At 35.9% G+C, this 15,016-nt stretch overlaps 1 protein-coding gene across 3 annotated transcripts in view; it reads left to right on the top strand.

Annotated features, from left to right (window-relative positions):
- Nucleotides 1-15,016, top strand: part of SLC39A12 (solute carrier family 39 member 12) — a 71,910-nt gene that overhangs the window by 35,193 nt on the left and 21,701 nt on the right. For all 3 annotated transcript variants that reach the window (XM_036228157.1, XM_016150622.2, XM_016150623.2), the window contains exons 10-12: nt 1,638-1,704; nt 6,023-6,181; nt 7,768-7,955. In XM_036228157.1, coding sequence (XP_036084050.1) covers nt 1,638-1,704; nt 6,023-6,181; nt 7,768-7,955 — 414 coding nt within the window. The remainder of the gene's footprint in view (nt 1-1,637; nt 1,705-6,022; nt 6,182-7,767; nt 7,956-15,016) is intronic.

Genomic DNA, 15,016 nt, shown 5'->3' with positions numbered 1-15,016 from the left:
AAGGAGATGTCTCATAGTTCAAGTGCCTTCTGTTACATCGAGTTTTCCACAACAAAATCTTTCATGTGAATTCTCAAAACACAACCTCCAATCAAGTTTAAAATACTATCCCCATTCTAATCCTCAAAGAAATAAGTGAAGAGATGGAAAAAAATATGAAAGTAATAAACAATAGAAGACTTGCCTCCGAGAACCATAGCCTTAGGGGAGAAGTGGAGTATACTGTTCGAAGATAGATTACTGAGTAGAGATAAAAAATAAAGTATTCCTGAGACATTAACACAGCAAGATGGAAATCTGGCCATAGACTACATATCTAGAAGTAACTTGAAGATAAGAACAAAAAAAAAGATTCTTTTTAGAAAATGATTTTCAAAGTCATATTGTGTTTATTTCTTAGATTCTTCACATGTTTGAGATTAGTTTTAAGGACCATTGGGTTCAATTTCCGGTTTTTCAGGAAGCAGAGGAACTCATAATTCCTTCCGGTCAATAAGGAATCTTGGATGTTTGCTTCTAAATTCTTTTATGTAGTGTGAGAATCTATAGCTTTTTGGATAAAAAGTCCTGGAATAAATATTCGAACTCCTATCTTTTAATGGACCTATAGAGCCCTTCGATGTAATGTAAAACAAACAAACAAAAAATCCCATTTTAATTTTTGTTTGTTTCTAGATCTGTCAATTTCAGGCAAGAGGCCTGTCTACCTCCTCAGCATCCTTTTCCCCCAAATAGTCTGTCATTACAGCTTTTGAATGGCTACTATTATTTTAACATGTAAACTTTAAGTTTACTTTCTCTGTTTTACAATAAAAAGAATAATGCTATGTCTCATTAAATTTGTCTCAAAGTCTCTAAAACTTTGGATAGCAGAACTTTATGAACCTGCTTTTAAAAGAATATGTTTAAAAGGTAGATAAAAAGTATTCTTTTTACATAAGAGGATAAGAACTCGAGGCATAGGGAGGAAAAGTAACTTTCCAGAAATTGAACCATGAGTCAGTCTCTGAAATAAAATCACATAATCTTAACTCATATTATAGATGTCAGTTTCAAAATCTTACTTCTTTGTTGTGTGAAAGGATGAAATATGTTATATTTGTCTTTTGTAAATTTGTTGGTCTACTTTCTTAATCGTCAGGCTTCTTTTACTGACTGACAAAGCCACAAAAAAAGAACAAAATGAGGTGCTGGGTTGGCATGGGTTACAATGCATAATCTGCTTACAGATCAGAAGGTGACTCCTGGATCCACAGTCCACCATACAGGAGAAGAGCTGAATTAGGTCAAGAACAAGAATCTTTTTTTTTTTTTTTCCATCAGCTTTTAGATTTCACAAAGGCTTACATTATTTAAGAGTCTGAATTACAGACTGTCTTGGAAGCTTCTAGAACTCTGGAAAACCCTGATTTACACAAGTTGGCTATTTTCATCTAAATACACATAATGCAAAAGCATCATGCTCGCAGACTCTCAGCCCTACCTCCTATGTATGTTTATGAAATCTAGAAGTTCCAAAATACTCTAGCCTATTAAAAAGTCTTTTAAAAGTCAACATAACTTCAGATGTTTTTATTTTTCAATAAAATGATGACTAGTGCTTATCTTCCATAATTTTTTTTTAAAATTTAAAATAGAAAGGCCCAGAAGATTTTCAGGCAGCTGAAATTCCTATAGGCCGTGTGACAACCTCCAACAGAAAATGTGAGTACCAATTACAAAAAGCTGAACGTTAAATGTAGAACATGCCATAGAAAAAAGGTTTTATGTCTGCTTTAAAGAAAATATGTCAAAACCATATAAATTTCATTTGGTATGAAATATGTCAAATATTTCGTACCAAAACATTAAATGTAGAAAGTGCCATAGAAGAAAAGGTTATGTCTGCTTTAAAGTAAATATGTCAAAACCATATAAATTTCATTTGGTATGTATTTTATTATTAAAACCTTTGAAATAGAATTTTTAATACTCATTCCTATCAGTCTTTCAAACATACCACGCATTAAATGTCAACTTTACTCCATTATTTAAAAATGTATTCCACAGTTGCTTAAAACTGATCTTCTAAAAACTTCAATTAGTGTAAATATAAATGTGGTTATCAGTGCTCCTTCAGAATCACGCTTATGTGATAATCGAACCTTTCACTTCCTGTGAAGTCAGAAGACATTATTGCTTTTTTTTTTTTTTTTTTTTTTTAATCACAGTCAACTAAATATTGGTCACAAATATCTGTCTCATTTGGGATAATTTCATTAAGGTGGTGGAGTTCAAATCTATGATCCCTCATTCACAATTTATTCTATAAGTAATTTGTTCTGAAATTTTCAAGGAATCTTTTTCTTTCTATGACTTTCCCTATTTCTGGATTTAATCTACCAATTTTCAATAGGAATTTGTTCTTTTTTGCTTATGTTTCTGAATAATTCTTAGAATTTTTTTTTCTGTCTCTTGGTTTTTGTCATTTGCTCCTGAATCTATGCCCTTTTTTTTCTCATTTGTGTTACTCTTTTGTGACACACACTTCTCAGCGTTTTAATAGTAAGCAGCTATGGTTAGTTATTCCCATTCTATAATGTTTATTACCCAATAATAAAAATAGCCATCCTTTATTGAACAATTATTATGTGCCAGCCACAGTGCCAAAAACTAGACATGGATTATTTGATTTAATCTTCCTACAGTTTAATGAAGTAATAATTATTATCCAAATTATATAAATGAAGAAACCAATTGTTAGAGAGGGCAAGTCATTGTCCGAGATCGCATAGCCAGGAAACCCCAGTTTTACAGAGATGATTACTTTTCACATTTTTTAAGAAATGTGATTGAACCATTCTTCTTAGAGACCTCCATCTCTCTTGTCATTATAATTTGACTGCTCTAACTGCTTTAATCCTGGGATAGTGTCTCATTGCACTCTTGGGTTGATTTCACTCTCAGATCTCATTTCTTTTTCATGGATTTCTTTCCTTATTTTGCTGGAATATAACTTTGAATGCTGTTTTCAAAAAGGGTCTTGGAAAATAAGTTTACTGAATCTTCACCTGTCTGAAAGTATAATTATTTCGCCTACACATTTGCCTGATTGTTAGGCTAGTCATAAAATCGTTAAGTTCAAATAATTTTTCTTCAGATGTTTGAAGACATTAATTATTCTCTCTTTTAGAGTTCAGTATTCATGTTAATCTGATTTTTCTTCTTTTTACTATCAGATTCCAATACTCCCATCTGAATTTTAGAGTTTTCTTTTTAATTTTAAACTTCAAAAATGTCACCTTAAAATGGCTAAGTATGAGCCTTTTGTCATTTGTCTTAACATTAGGTGACTTTTCCATCGGAAAATCTTTTTTTTTTTAAGTAATTTCTCTTTTTTTGCTCATCTCTTTTATGTTTCTCTGTGTTATCCTTATGAAATGCTTAGTGGAGAGATGTTGTGCCTTCTGAAGCAAGTTTCTGTGTGCTTTAATTTTTCACTGCTTCATCATTTGGTCTTTTTAGCTTTAAATTCCGAGTGATTTATCTTTTGTTATCTTTCAGATGTCTAACTTGGTCTTTAGCCATATCCATTCTAAGATTCAGTCTCTCTAGTGAATTTTATACTTTGGTAATCATATATGTAATTTCCAGGACTGCATTCTTGTTCTCAGATTCCTAGTAGGCCTACAATAGGCATTTCTTCGTTTTTGTTTTTAAAAGAAAAGAAGCATCTGCCCAATCCAATTAGGAGCAGGGAGAGGATGCTGGATCAAGGAATAATGACGGTCTTATTCAAATTTTTCGTAGGCCTCATAGCTCTCTTACTTCAGATATCAAGCTTGGCATACAAAATGAATAGTGAACAACCCAAAATTCGATTACTCGGCTGCCCTTTTGCCAGAGACATACCGAATTAGCGTCATGTATTTGGTTGCTTGTTTCATATTCTCTAATTGGTGGAGCCTAGCTTGTGTTTCAAAAGGCAGGATGTGAAAAATCCTGTCCACAGTCTGATTTAAATAAACAAAAAGCAAAATGATATGAGGTCCAGCCCATGTTTCACCATGGCAAATCTCTGGCAGTTCAGAAACGTGGATCTCAATGTGACTGCCAGCTACATAAAGAAAGGTAAAATATCATGAATAATATTATGAAAATATTATGAATACATTATAAAATTATTACCGGGAATGCCTGTCTTTTCTTCTGCTGAATAATGTTTAAATTATCTTAAACAATATGCACACTGTATTCCTTGTGGCTTGCATGCAAAAATGTGTATTTGCCTTGTGGCTTGTTACATGTCCATGATTTAGAAACCCATAATCAGAGATAATAAGATAACAGAAAACAAAAATAGGCTGTGCCATTTCCTAGAAGAATATAAATCGGGTAAAAATTTTCCATTTGAATGTATGCTACTAATATCAATACTATATGTAGTCATGTTGAAACCACAATTTGTTTGCATGCTGCAATGTTGTCAAAAGTATTACTTTGAATTATTTCATTTCATTGTATGTTCACAAAGAAGAGCTCTATTTCTGAAAATTGGCAGGAACAGCTAAATGACCTGGTAGCATTATTAGATTCTGAGAGCTTCCAGGCAATACCAATAAGAACTCCCTGAATTCAGTAATTCAATATGTGGTCTGTGTTTTTATGACTGTTGCCTAGAATCTTCTCATTTTTAATAAAGAATAAAATAAATTAGAAAACCACAAGAAGGCTATAGGTCAGTCTCGCAGTGATCATTCTACATAAAGCATGGCCACAGAAGCAAAATGCACGGGGCATCTTTGAAGCACAAACAGCCACCTCCTGGCTGACAGCCTGGGCTACGCCTGCTGTTTACTCGGCTGAAGTTACTTATTTCAAGGTGTGGGATATGAAATGAGTCAAACTATGTTCCCCTCACCCCCAGATAGCAAACCATATTTTAATACAGTCCCCCTGAGCTCTTAGACCATGTAACAGAAACCAGGAGGCGACCTCTTTCTATTTTTATTGAGAGTATAGTTCTTAGAATACTGTGTTCAATTCCAGCAGTGACAACAGCTACTACTTATACCTGTCACACGGGGTGTAGCAAGTAATTAATGAAGTTTTAGACTATGGCATCTGTTTTTAATGGTTTTTCTTATCAAGTGGTATGCCTAGGTAATTTCTCGTCAGAATAAGTATTATCTCCAAAATGCTTTTTGCATTTCTTGGTCATTCCACTCCATAATTGGGTTATACTAAAGTATAATGTTAGGTTTTTGAAAACAGAAATTCTGTGCATTAAAAACTTGGCCCCAATTATGATCTAAATTATTTCATTACCTAAACCTATTATAATCTAAATGAGTTCATTGACTCTCCACCCATCAGATAGATAACGTGTATTAAGTAACAGAATCCCACAGAAACAGTGTCTCCTTCTTTTGTTCAACATCAAGCTGGCCTGGTACTGAAAGTTGTTTTTGGAAAGATAAGAACATTAAGAAATTGTTCCAAAGCTAACTCTGCGATGGGGAGAGTCAGTAGTCATTCCGTTGTGGTCTCAGCTGGGAAGTGAATGAAGCACTTCAGAAAGGTCATTAGCACCAACCGGATGGGGAGACACAATGATCACACAGTGGAGGGATGTGCACTTGACGCTAGGGACAGTCTAATTCAGGGGACAGTTTGGGAAAATAGACTCTAGTTCAATAGACTCCATTTAATGACACATATGGAAAGGCCATTGGTGGTATTTTGGGAGGTTTTTGCAACATTATTTTTATTTTATTTGGCACAGCGTGATAGACTAGTGAATGCCAGTGTACCGTTTATCTCATTATTAGTTAGATCCATTAAAAACCAGCGATCGTACATTCAAGCATGCTGGTTACCATATTTGCATCTCTAGTCCTGACTTGTTTGAAAAGCTGAAACAAAGTAGGGTTTCTTAATCTGATGCAATTTAAGAATGTCAAGGGCAAATGGGAAAGTTGGTCATATTTGAAGGATTCCATAAAATATACAATACTTCTCACACCTTTATTTGGTTCTTTAGGCAAATCCATTAGCTTGTTAGCAATAATGATACTGGTCGGGGACAGCCTGCATAACTTTGCCGACGGCCTCATAATAGGAGCGGCCTTCTCATCTTCATCCGAGTCTGGAGTGACCACGACAATTGCTATCTTGTGTCATGAAATTCCACATGAAATGGGTAAGTCGGACAGTGGAATCACTAGCTTCCTGCTTGTTGAGAAAACTGTAATATATTTCTAGCTATGGTTTCTCAAGCTTCGTTTTCTAACATACAAGGAAAAGATGAATACTTTTCTTTCATAATTTATTTAAACATAGCAGAAAAGAACTGGAAAATAAATCCTGTACCTTGGGATAAAATTCAGTGAGATCCTATTACATTTCCTGGGGCCAGAGTGACTCTTTTTGGATTCTGAAGATTTCTATATGGGAGAAAGTTATTCAGAGAAACTTCCCTTTAAAGGATTTTAGCAGGGACTTTAAAATCTGCATAATCAATGTGGGAAAAACATGAAGAGGGGAACTTACCTACCCATTATATCAGCAAACAGGCCAATGAGATAAAATAACATTTAAATTAAAGCCAAACCATGGTTTCATCAACCTGATTAACACAGGATATCTAAAGCCAAGTGTAAAATGGAACTGACAGGCATATGGTAGCAGATGCGTGTAAGACTCTTTCTGGATGATCTTAATAGCCCTGTAATTTAAATCCTGCCTCCTAGGAACCAGGATGAGACAGAATAGACATTTATGAAACAGACCCAGAAAGAGTGGAGGCTGGACCCAGGCACCCATGTGCCTAGAGAGAAGGCTCTTGGCAGTTATTCCTTTTCTATTTTCAGACCTACATGGCCCCCATTGGCCACCTGTGCCCTCTTGTGTTTAGTGTCTATTGTGCGAAGTCCTGTTACCAACTTATTGATCCATCCCTCTCGAAGCAGTTTATCTAAGGTCCTTCCTGAATCCAATGAAATGTGCCTTGTCTGGGTGCCCTATCCTATGGTCTTGTTTTTAGCTACTTTAATTAAACCACAGGGAAGTGTGACAGTCTATGGCAGGCCTCCAAAGATGTTTTAAGACCTGTTCATAGGACCAGTTCTATAATGGAACTAGGAGACTAGGTCCCCAGGCTGTCTTTATTGAATTTCAGCCTCTACTTGATCCCCCAATTTAAGAAATAGAGGCTCTGAAGTGACTAGATCATTCTTCTTTTGGAAGAAAAGAGAGGATGTCATTTTTCTAACATCATTAAAGCCTTAAAACATTTTCTAACCAAGTTTCGCGATGATTTTAAAATCTCATATTAAGCAGTTTTCTCTTTTTCCAAAGCAGTTCCTATACAAATAAATAAGAAAAGCCCACATAGTGTTTACTACCTCATGATTTTGCCTGGTTAGTTTCCAGGCAAAAAGATTTAGAAACCCCAGGACTGCAAGCACTTTATTTTGTGTTTATCTAAGCTGAAAATGTCACAGAACCACAGGACATCAGAAAATGGAGAGTATGTCACAGTTCACTCTATATTTACGATCTTTGGGAGAAGGAAAGGAATAGACTCCTGAAATGTAGCTTCCTAATAGCATAATGAGTTAGCTATGAATCCTGGAAAAATGTAGGAAAATAGTTTCTTAACCGATCATTCAGCTCAATTTACATAATCAGTCCCAGTTGCTGAAATTTGAAACAACCTGATAGCACATTACCAAAACTGTCATCAGTTAATCAGTAATTATATTTTCCTTTTCCCTTAATTTTCAGGGGACTTTGCTGTGCTCCTGAGCTCTGGACTTCCTGTTAAGGTCGCCATCTTGATGAATTTTATAAGTGCTCTAACTGCCTTCATAGGGCTGTATATCGGCCTCTCAGTATCAACTGATCTATGTGTTCAAAACTGGATCTTGGCAATTACTGCTGGGATGTTCTTATATTTATCCTTGGTGGAAATGGTAAGCTCTGTGGCTCTTCCATTTTGTTCTTCTAAACACGCAAAACAGAAAAAGCAATAAAATGAAAGGGTAGATGGGGAGAAGACAAGAATACAGGTAATAATATAAAAGACTAAGAAAATAGTCTGTGTGATCCAAGAAAGTAAGTTGTAGGCAAAAGAAACATAATTTGAGATATGGAAAATATTGACGTTCTTTTAGTGAATCTAAGTGGGACGAATGAAACCTACATAATATCTGATCAACTGATGATCAGAAAGTGATCATCAGTTGATTTTGTTCTGGTTTTGCGTCCATAATGATGCATATACTTCCAGCTGAAAAGTGAAAAGTTCTGTTAAACAGCCAGCTATTTTGTTTATACATTGGAAAATAGTTCAGCCGAATTAGTCTTTAATTAAATAGCTTAATTCATCAACTATATTTTAAAAACGATATAATCTTGAAGTTGTAATTACCAAAGGGTTATCATGTGGTGAAATGAGGTCTCTAAAATTGCAATGTGTTTTTCCTAAATAAGTCTTTGCTGACACTAGTAATAATTCAGTCATCACTTTTCATCCTTTTCAATCTCATGAAGGAGTTAAACCTGTGGAATGTCATTATTTTTTTTGTGCCTCTTAAATTCTTGTCTTTGTAAGATAAACCAGTCTTTTTTCAAGGTCAGCTTCTATTAAATTGTTTTACAACTTAAATATCTTAAGGTGAAAGTCAGAATGATGATCTGTTCTCATGGGTTGGAATAAGGCAAATAAAAATGACTTAAATTAACAAAAGAAATATTTAAGACAGAATCAATGTAAAACCAATCTGAGAAAAAGTAAAATCTGTGATTACCTGTATCCTCGAGCAGAAAAGTAAAATAAACAATCTTGAAGGTAATATATGTACCAGGACATTTGGGATGGACTAGTGATGTGGCAGAATCCAGGTATTATCCTGGCAGAAAGTAAAGAGAAATGTTTCACAATAGAAAAAAATCTGAAGACAGGAAACTGTGCCAATAGAATCAGAATAACAGTGCATTTTTATTTTTTGATTACAGTTGGCAATTAATGTATTAGTTTCAGCTGTACATCATAGTGGTTAGACAATTATATGATGTATGAATGGCCACCATACATAGTTATTAAAATATTATTAACTATATTCTTTATTCTTGAAGTAGAGTTCAATAAGGGGACTCTTCAAGTGAACACAACTATTTTAAATTCCATGGTAAAATCTCCAGACTCTCTGGTTATTTTTCTTAATTCTCATGAGAATCAAATAGGTGAGATAAGCATCAAAATATACATCCATGTTTATAAATGTCCTTACATGCTATTTATAATACTCAGAAAGTTGCCTGATCTTGATGGCGAAGGTAGCTAAGTGGGATGAATTCTGCCCCCCTTTCCTGAGCCCCAGACCCCAACTCACGGTCAATGTACAGAATCTTTTAATCCTTCCAGTTTGAGGAATCTGGATTTCTAGGCTTTTATGACTTCAAAAGTACACTGTCATCCATCACTAAATGTTGGAGACTACCTTTTATTTAAAATGTCTATACATCTGTCTTCAAATTCCTTCTCGAGTCTCCTGATTATCAGCTTTCTGTTTCTAATTACTTTCCTCTTTATGAGTCAGTTGGGGGCAGTTGCTGTATTCTGTTGAAATCTATTCTGTGTTTTGTTGTTGTTACTGCTGTTTTTTAAACACAGTCTGAATCTCTCTTCAAGTATGATGGGTGTATATGTATGTAGTCAATCCTTTTTCTTTTTAGGGAGTCTACTCTCCCAAAATTGACCTAAGAAGATTGTCAAGAACCATTTTCCATGTAGCACTACGCTAAATATATCATTTCCCCCTCAGTGTTTCTCCTGATTTGTAAGGGTAAGCGATTGCTCCTAAGCAAGCAGTGTGGCTGATATCCTACAAAATTCCAACTAGAATAAGTCTCCATCTTCTTGCAAATTACTATTGGCAAAGGAAAAACCAGCATCTTGGCAAGAAGACAGAAAGTAAAATATTCTGCGCTTCCTGGGGCTACTTCCTATAATCCAGGTCACCTGCTCTCACGGCCTTTTGAATAATTTCTAAACAAATATCAGCAAGTTTAACCATTGCTGTCCTTGGGCTGTGCCAAAGAAAATAGTCTTTTGTCATTTAAAGCGAAGAAAACAAGATTTCACGGCCCTGTAAATAGCAAAGAAAATAAATGACAACAACTAAAGGGGAAGGGGGACCGATTTCACACATGGGATATTTACTAAACCCTGGAAATTTACCAGCAGGGTTAATGTTAAAAGATTAGATTTTTGCTTTGCTTGTTTGTTCCAAAGAAATTGGGTGTGTTGTTCCAAATAATTAATAAGAGAAAAAGAACTAGGAGCAAAAATGGGGCCATTAGCAATGAAGTCAACAAGGAAAAAAAGTCTTCTCTAGGGAAATCTGCCAGCCTAAATTTTCCAAAGTGGCATTGCCTTACCCAAGCACACTAACTCCCAATTGCATTGAATAAGTTTCTAAAGAAAGTTAAGAATGAATATAGCTCTGGGTGGCCAGTGGAAATTCATTCTCTGTTGTAATCAGTATCCTAGACTGGGTTCCCCCCAAGCAGAGGTTAAGACAAAGGCAATTCATTTGTGAGATGATCCCAGTGAGCAGGAGTGAAGGACAGATCAAGTGAAACAGAGAAGGATAAAAAGTCAATAAAACAATGATTTTTTAAATTAAATTTATGGAGGCGGGGGAGGTGACATTTGTTAATAAGATCACATAAGTTTTAAGTGCATGGTTCTATAATACGTCATCTGTATATTGTTTTGTGAGTTCACTACCCAAAGTCCAGTCTCCTTCCGTCACCCTTTACCCTGCTTTTCCTCCCTCCACATCCCTTCCCCTCAAATAACCACCATTCTCTTGTCTGTGTTTATGAGTTGGATTTGTTTGTTCATTTATTGCTTTCTGTTTTATACCCCACATTTGATGGAAATCATATGGTTCTTGTCCTTTTCTGTCTGGCTTATTTCACTTAACATGGTACTCTCAAAAGTCATCCATGCTGTCGCAAACGGCAGTATTTCATCGCCTTTTATGGCTGAGTCGTCTTCCATTGAATATATATACCACATTTTCTTCATGCAGTCATTGGTTGAAGGACACTTAGGTTGTTTCCATGTCTGGGCTATTATAAATAATGCTGCAATTAGCATAGGGGTACATATTTCTTTATGAACAGATGTTTTCAAAATTTTCAGGGAGATACCCAGAAGGAGGATTGCTGGGTCAGACGGTAGCTCTGGCTATTTTTAATTTTTTTTTTTTTTTAGCAGCCTTCATACTGTTTTCTGTAGAGACTATAGCAGTTTACATTCCCACCATCGGTGTGGGGTTTCCTTTTCTCCACATTTTCTCCAACATTTGTAATTTTTCATCTTATTGATAATAGCTATTCAAACAGGTGTGAGGTAGGTATGTCATTGTGGTTTTGATTTGCATTTCCCCAATAGCTAGTGACACTGAGCATCTCTACATATGTCTGTTGCCATTTAGGAAAAGTGTTCAGGTCCTCTGCCCATTTAATTGGATTTTCTTGTTGTCGTTATATGAGTCCTTTATATATTTTGGATAATAGCCCCTTATCCAACTTATTGTTTGCATTTGGTTGGCTGCTTTTTTGTTTTATCAACAGTTTCTTTTGCTGTACAGAAGCTTTTTAGTTTTTTTTTTTTCACTCATTCATTTTTTTAAAATTTTTTTTATTTTACTTCCTTCGTCTCTGGGGACAAGTTCACAAAAACCCCTCTGAGACCAGGGTTCATATGTTTAGTACCTATGTTTTCTTCTGTGTATTTTGTTAAAATGATTTTCTTTTAAAAACTTGACCATTGCTATGAGGGATCCATAACTCAGGACCTTCTCAGGGGGCTCCCGTCCCCATTGTTTGGAGCTGGCCCCACAACCATGACCCTCCATACTCGCAGGCGGTGCATGCTTGAGTGCCAAGCGGGTGCTCATGGGGTCCCATGCCATCGCATCAGAGAAACCCAGGGCAGGAGCAAGAGGAAGCCTGGCCTTGTGCAAATCAAACCAACACCTCCTTGGAACTGGTCTCTGCAGCAGTGGCTGGGGTGAGACATGGAATAGCACACAGGAGACGTCCATTAACAGTCGACCCCCTTCTACCACTCTGATACGCTCATGTTCTCCTTATAAGTCTCACCTATCTCATAGTCCCTTAATGGGGAAGACAACCAGATGCCACAGAAACGTAATACAACATAGTTAGTGAAACAAGCTCCAAACCCTGCTGATCTTGAGGCCACTTTTGATATTCATCAGCTCTGTCCTCCAGCTCCCAGTCTTGATTCTCCTTACCTTTAGGCCACGCTTTGGTCGACCTGGATTTCTTTCCTCAGAGGGTAGCCCAGGTCTTCACCAAGAGATCTCCCTTGACCTTGTGACCTTGTGAGGTCATATTTCCTGTAGTTACCTGTTCACTGTTGTCAAAAGGTATGGAAGCATTAAGAGATGCTTCTTCAAGGAATCCCCAGGTTCCTGGATATAGTCCTCTCTTACTCCATTGTGTAGCAATACCTCTAACTCCCCATGGTGACTGGTGACAATTACTTCTACCAATATTGTAACTTTTTCTCAGTTGGTTGATCCATTGGCATGAGGAACTTAAATGACCAGGGGTAGTAACAGCTTCAAGTTCAGTGGAAATAGTGCCTGGTGTATTTTCTTTAAGAACAAAGGTCTGTGGTCTGAGAGTGCTAAAGTTTGCAGTAACAGGAAGCACAGATTTCACAAGCAGAAAAGCTAACAATGATTATGTATGATTGTTTCATGATTTTCTTTGCTGTTTCTGTTATTATCTCTTATTTTCTTCCTTCTACTTTGTATTTTAATTTCTGTTTATTTTCTTGCTTTACGAGGTGGAATGATAGAGCATTGATTTCAAATCTTTCTTCTTTTCTAATAGAAACATCAGAAGTTGTAAATTTCTCACTAGTACTGCTTTAGTTGAATCCCATATATTTTAATAGGTTGTGTTTTCAATTCTGACCCTTTTGAAATATTTTTTAATTTCCCATGTAATTTTTAAAAATACTTTTAAAATTTTTTCAATTGGCATACAACTGGTATATAATATTATGTTAATTTCAGGTGTACAACATAGACATTTATATAACTTATGAAGTGATCACCTTAATAAATCTAGTAACCACCTAACACCATACATAGTTATTAACAATATTATTGACTATATTCTCTATGCTGTACTTTACATCCCTATGACTATTTTGTAACTACCAGTTTGCACTTCTTAATCTCTTCCCCTTTTTCTCCTACCCCCCCCCCCAAAACCCCGCTCCCATCTGGCAACCATCAAAATGTTCTCTGTATCTATGAGTTTGTTTTAATTTTGTTTGTTTACTTGTTCTTTAGAGTCCACATGTAAGTGAAATCGCATGGCGTTTGTCTTTCTCTGTCTGACTTATTTCACTCAGCACAATACCCTCTGGGTCTGTTCATGTTGTTGCAGATAGCAAGATTTTATTCCTTTTCATGGCTGAGTAATATTCCATTGATATATGTAGCACTTCTTTTTTATCCATTCATCCATTGATGGACATCCAGGTTGCTGCCATATCCTGGCTATTTTAAATAATGCTATAAGAAACCAAGTGATCATAAATCTTTTTGAATTAGTGTTTTGGATTTCTTTGGATAAATACACAGAAGTGGGATTACTGGGTCCTTCTTTGTCTCTTATTATATAGCCTTAGTTTTAAAGTCTGTTTTGTCTGGTATAAGTATTGCTACCCCAGATTTTTTTTTTCCTTTCATTTCTATTTTCATGAAATACTTTTTCCCATCTCTTTACTTTCAGTTTGTATGTGTGTTTCCATCCGAAGTGAGTCTCTTGTAGGCAACATCTGTAAAGGTCTTATTTTCTTATTCCTTTAGCCACCCTATTGCTTGCAGCATTTAATCCATTTACATTTAAAGTAATTGTTGATTAGTTATGTAGTAATTGCCATTTTATTCACATTTTTGGATTTTTTTTCTTCTTAAAGATGTCTCTCTGACATCTCTTGTAATAACTATTTTGGTGATGATGAACTCCTTTAGCTTTTTCTTGTCTGGGACTCTATCTGTCTTTCAATTCTAAATAGTACCTTTGTTGGGTAGAGTAATCTTGGTTGTATTATCACTTTGCTTTTTATCATTTTGAATATATCCTGCCAATCCCTCTGGCCTGCAAAGTTTCTGTTGAGAAATCAGCTGATAGTCTTATGAGAGCTCTCTTGTAGATAACTACTTGCTTTTCTCTTGCTGCTTTTAAGATTCTCTCTTTGTCTTTAACCTTTGGCATTTTAATTATGATGTGTTTTGGTGTGGGCCTCTTTGGGTTCTTCTTGTTTGGGACTCTCTGTGCTTCTAGGGCTTATATGTTTCCATAATTATTTTCCTTCAAATAAGTTTTCTGTTCCTTGCTGCCTCTCTTCTCCTTCTGGTAACCCTGTGTTGTGAATGTTGGTATGCTTGATATTGTCCCAGCGGCCCTTAAACTAGCCTCATTTTTTTGGATTCTTTTTTCTCGTTGCTGTTCTGATTGGGTGTTTCCTGCTTGCCTTATCTTCTAAATCGCCAGTTTGATCCTCTGCTTCATCCAATCTACTGTTGATTTCCTTTAATGTCGTCTTCATTTCAGGTATTGTATTCCTCGTTTCTGACTGGTTCTTTTTTGCTTTCTACCTCCATTTTTATGTTTCCTATCTCTTTGTTAAATTTCTCACTGAGTTCATCTACTCTTCCTCTGAGTTCATTGAGCATCCTTATAACCAGTATTTTGAACTCTGCATCTGGTAGATTGCTTGTCTCTATTCTGTTTAGTTCTTTTTTCGAAAGCGTTGTTCTAGTCATTCATTTAGGACGTGTATCTCTGTCTTCTCATTTTGGCTGCCTACTTGTGTTTGTTTCCATACATTAGGTAGGGCTGCTATGTCTCCCAGTCTTAGTAGAGTGGTCTTATGTAGTAGGTGTCCTGTAGGGCCCGGTGGCTCAGT

This window comes from Rousettus aegyptiacus, unplaced genomic scaffold (assembly GCF_014176215.1).
Source record: "Rousettus aegyptiacus isolate mRouAeg1 unplaced genomic scaffold, mRouAeg1.p scaffold_m13_p_10, whole genome shotgun sequence".
Lineage (NCBI taxonomy): Eukaryota > Metazoa > Chordata > Mammalia > Chiroptera > Pteropodidae > Rousettus > Rousettus aegyptiacus.
The sequence above is the reverse complement of the archived record's forward strand: the minus strand, read 5'-3'. Positions and strand labels throughout refer to the sequence as shown.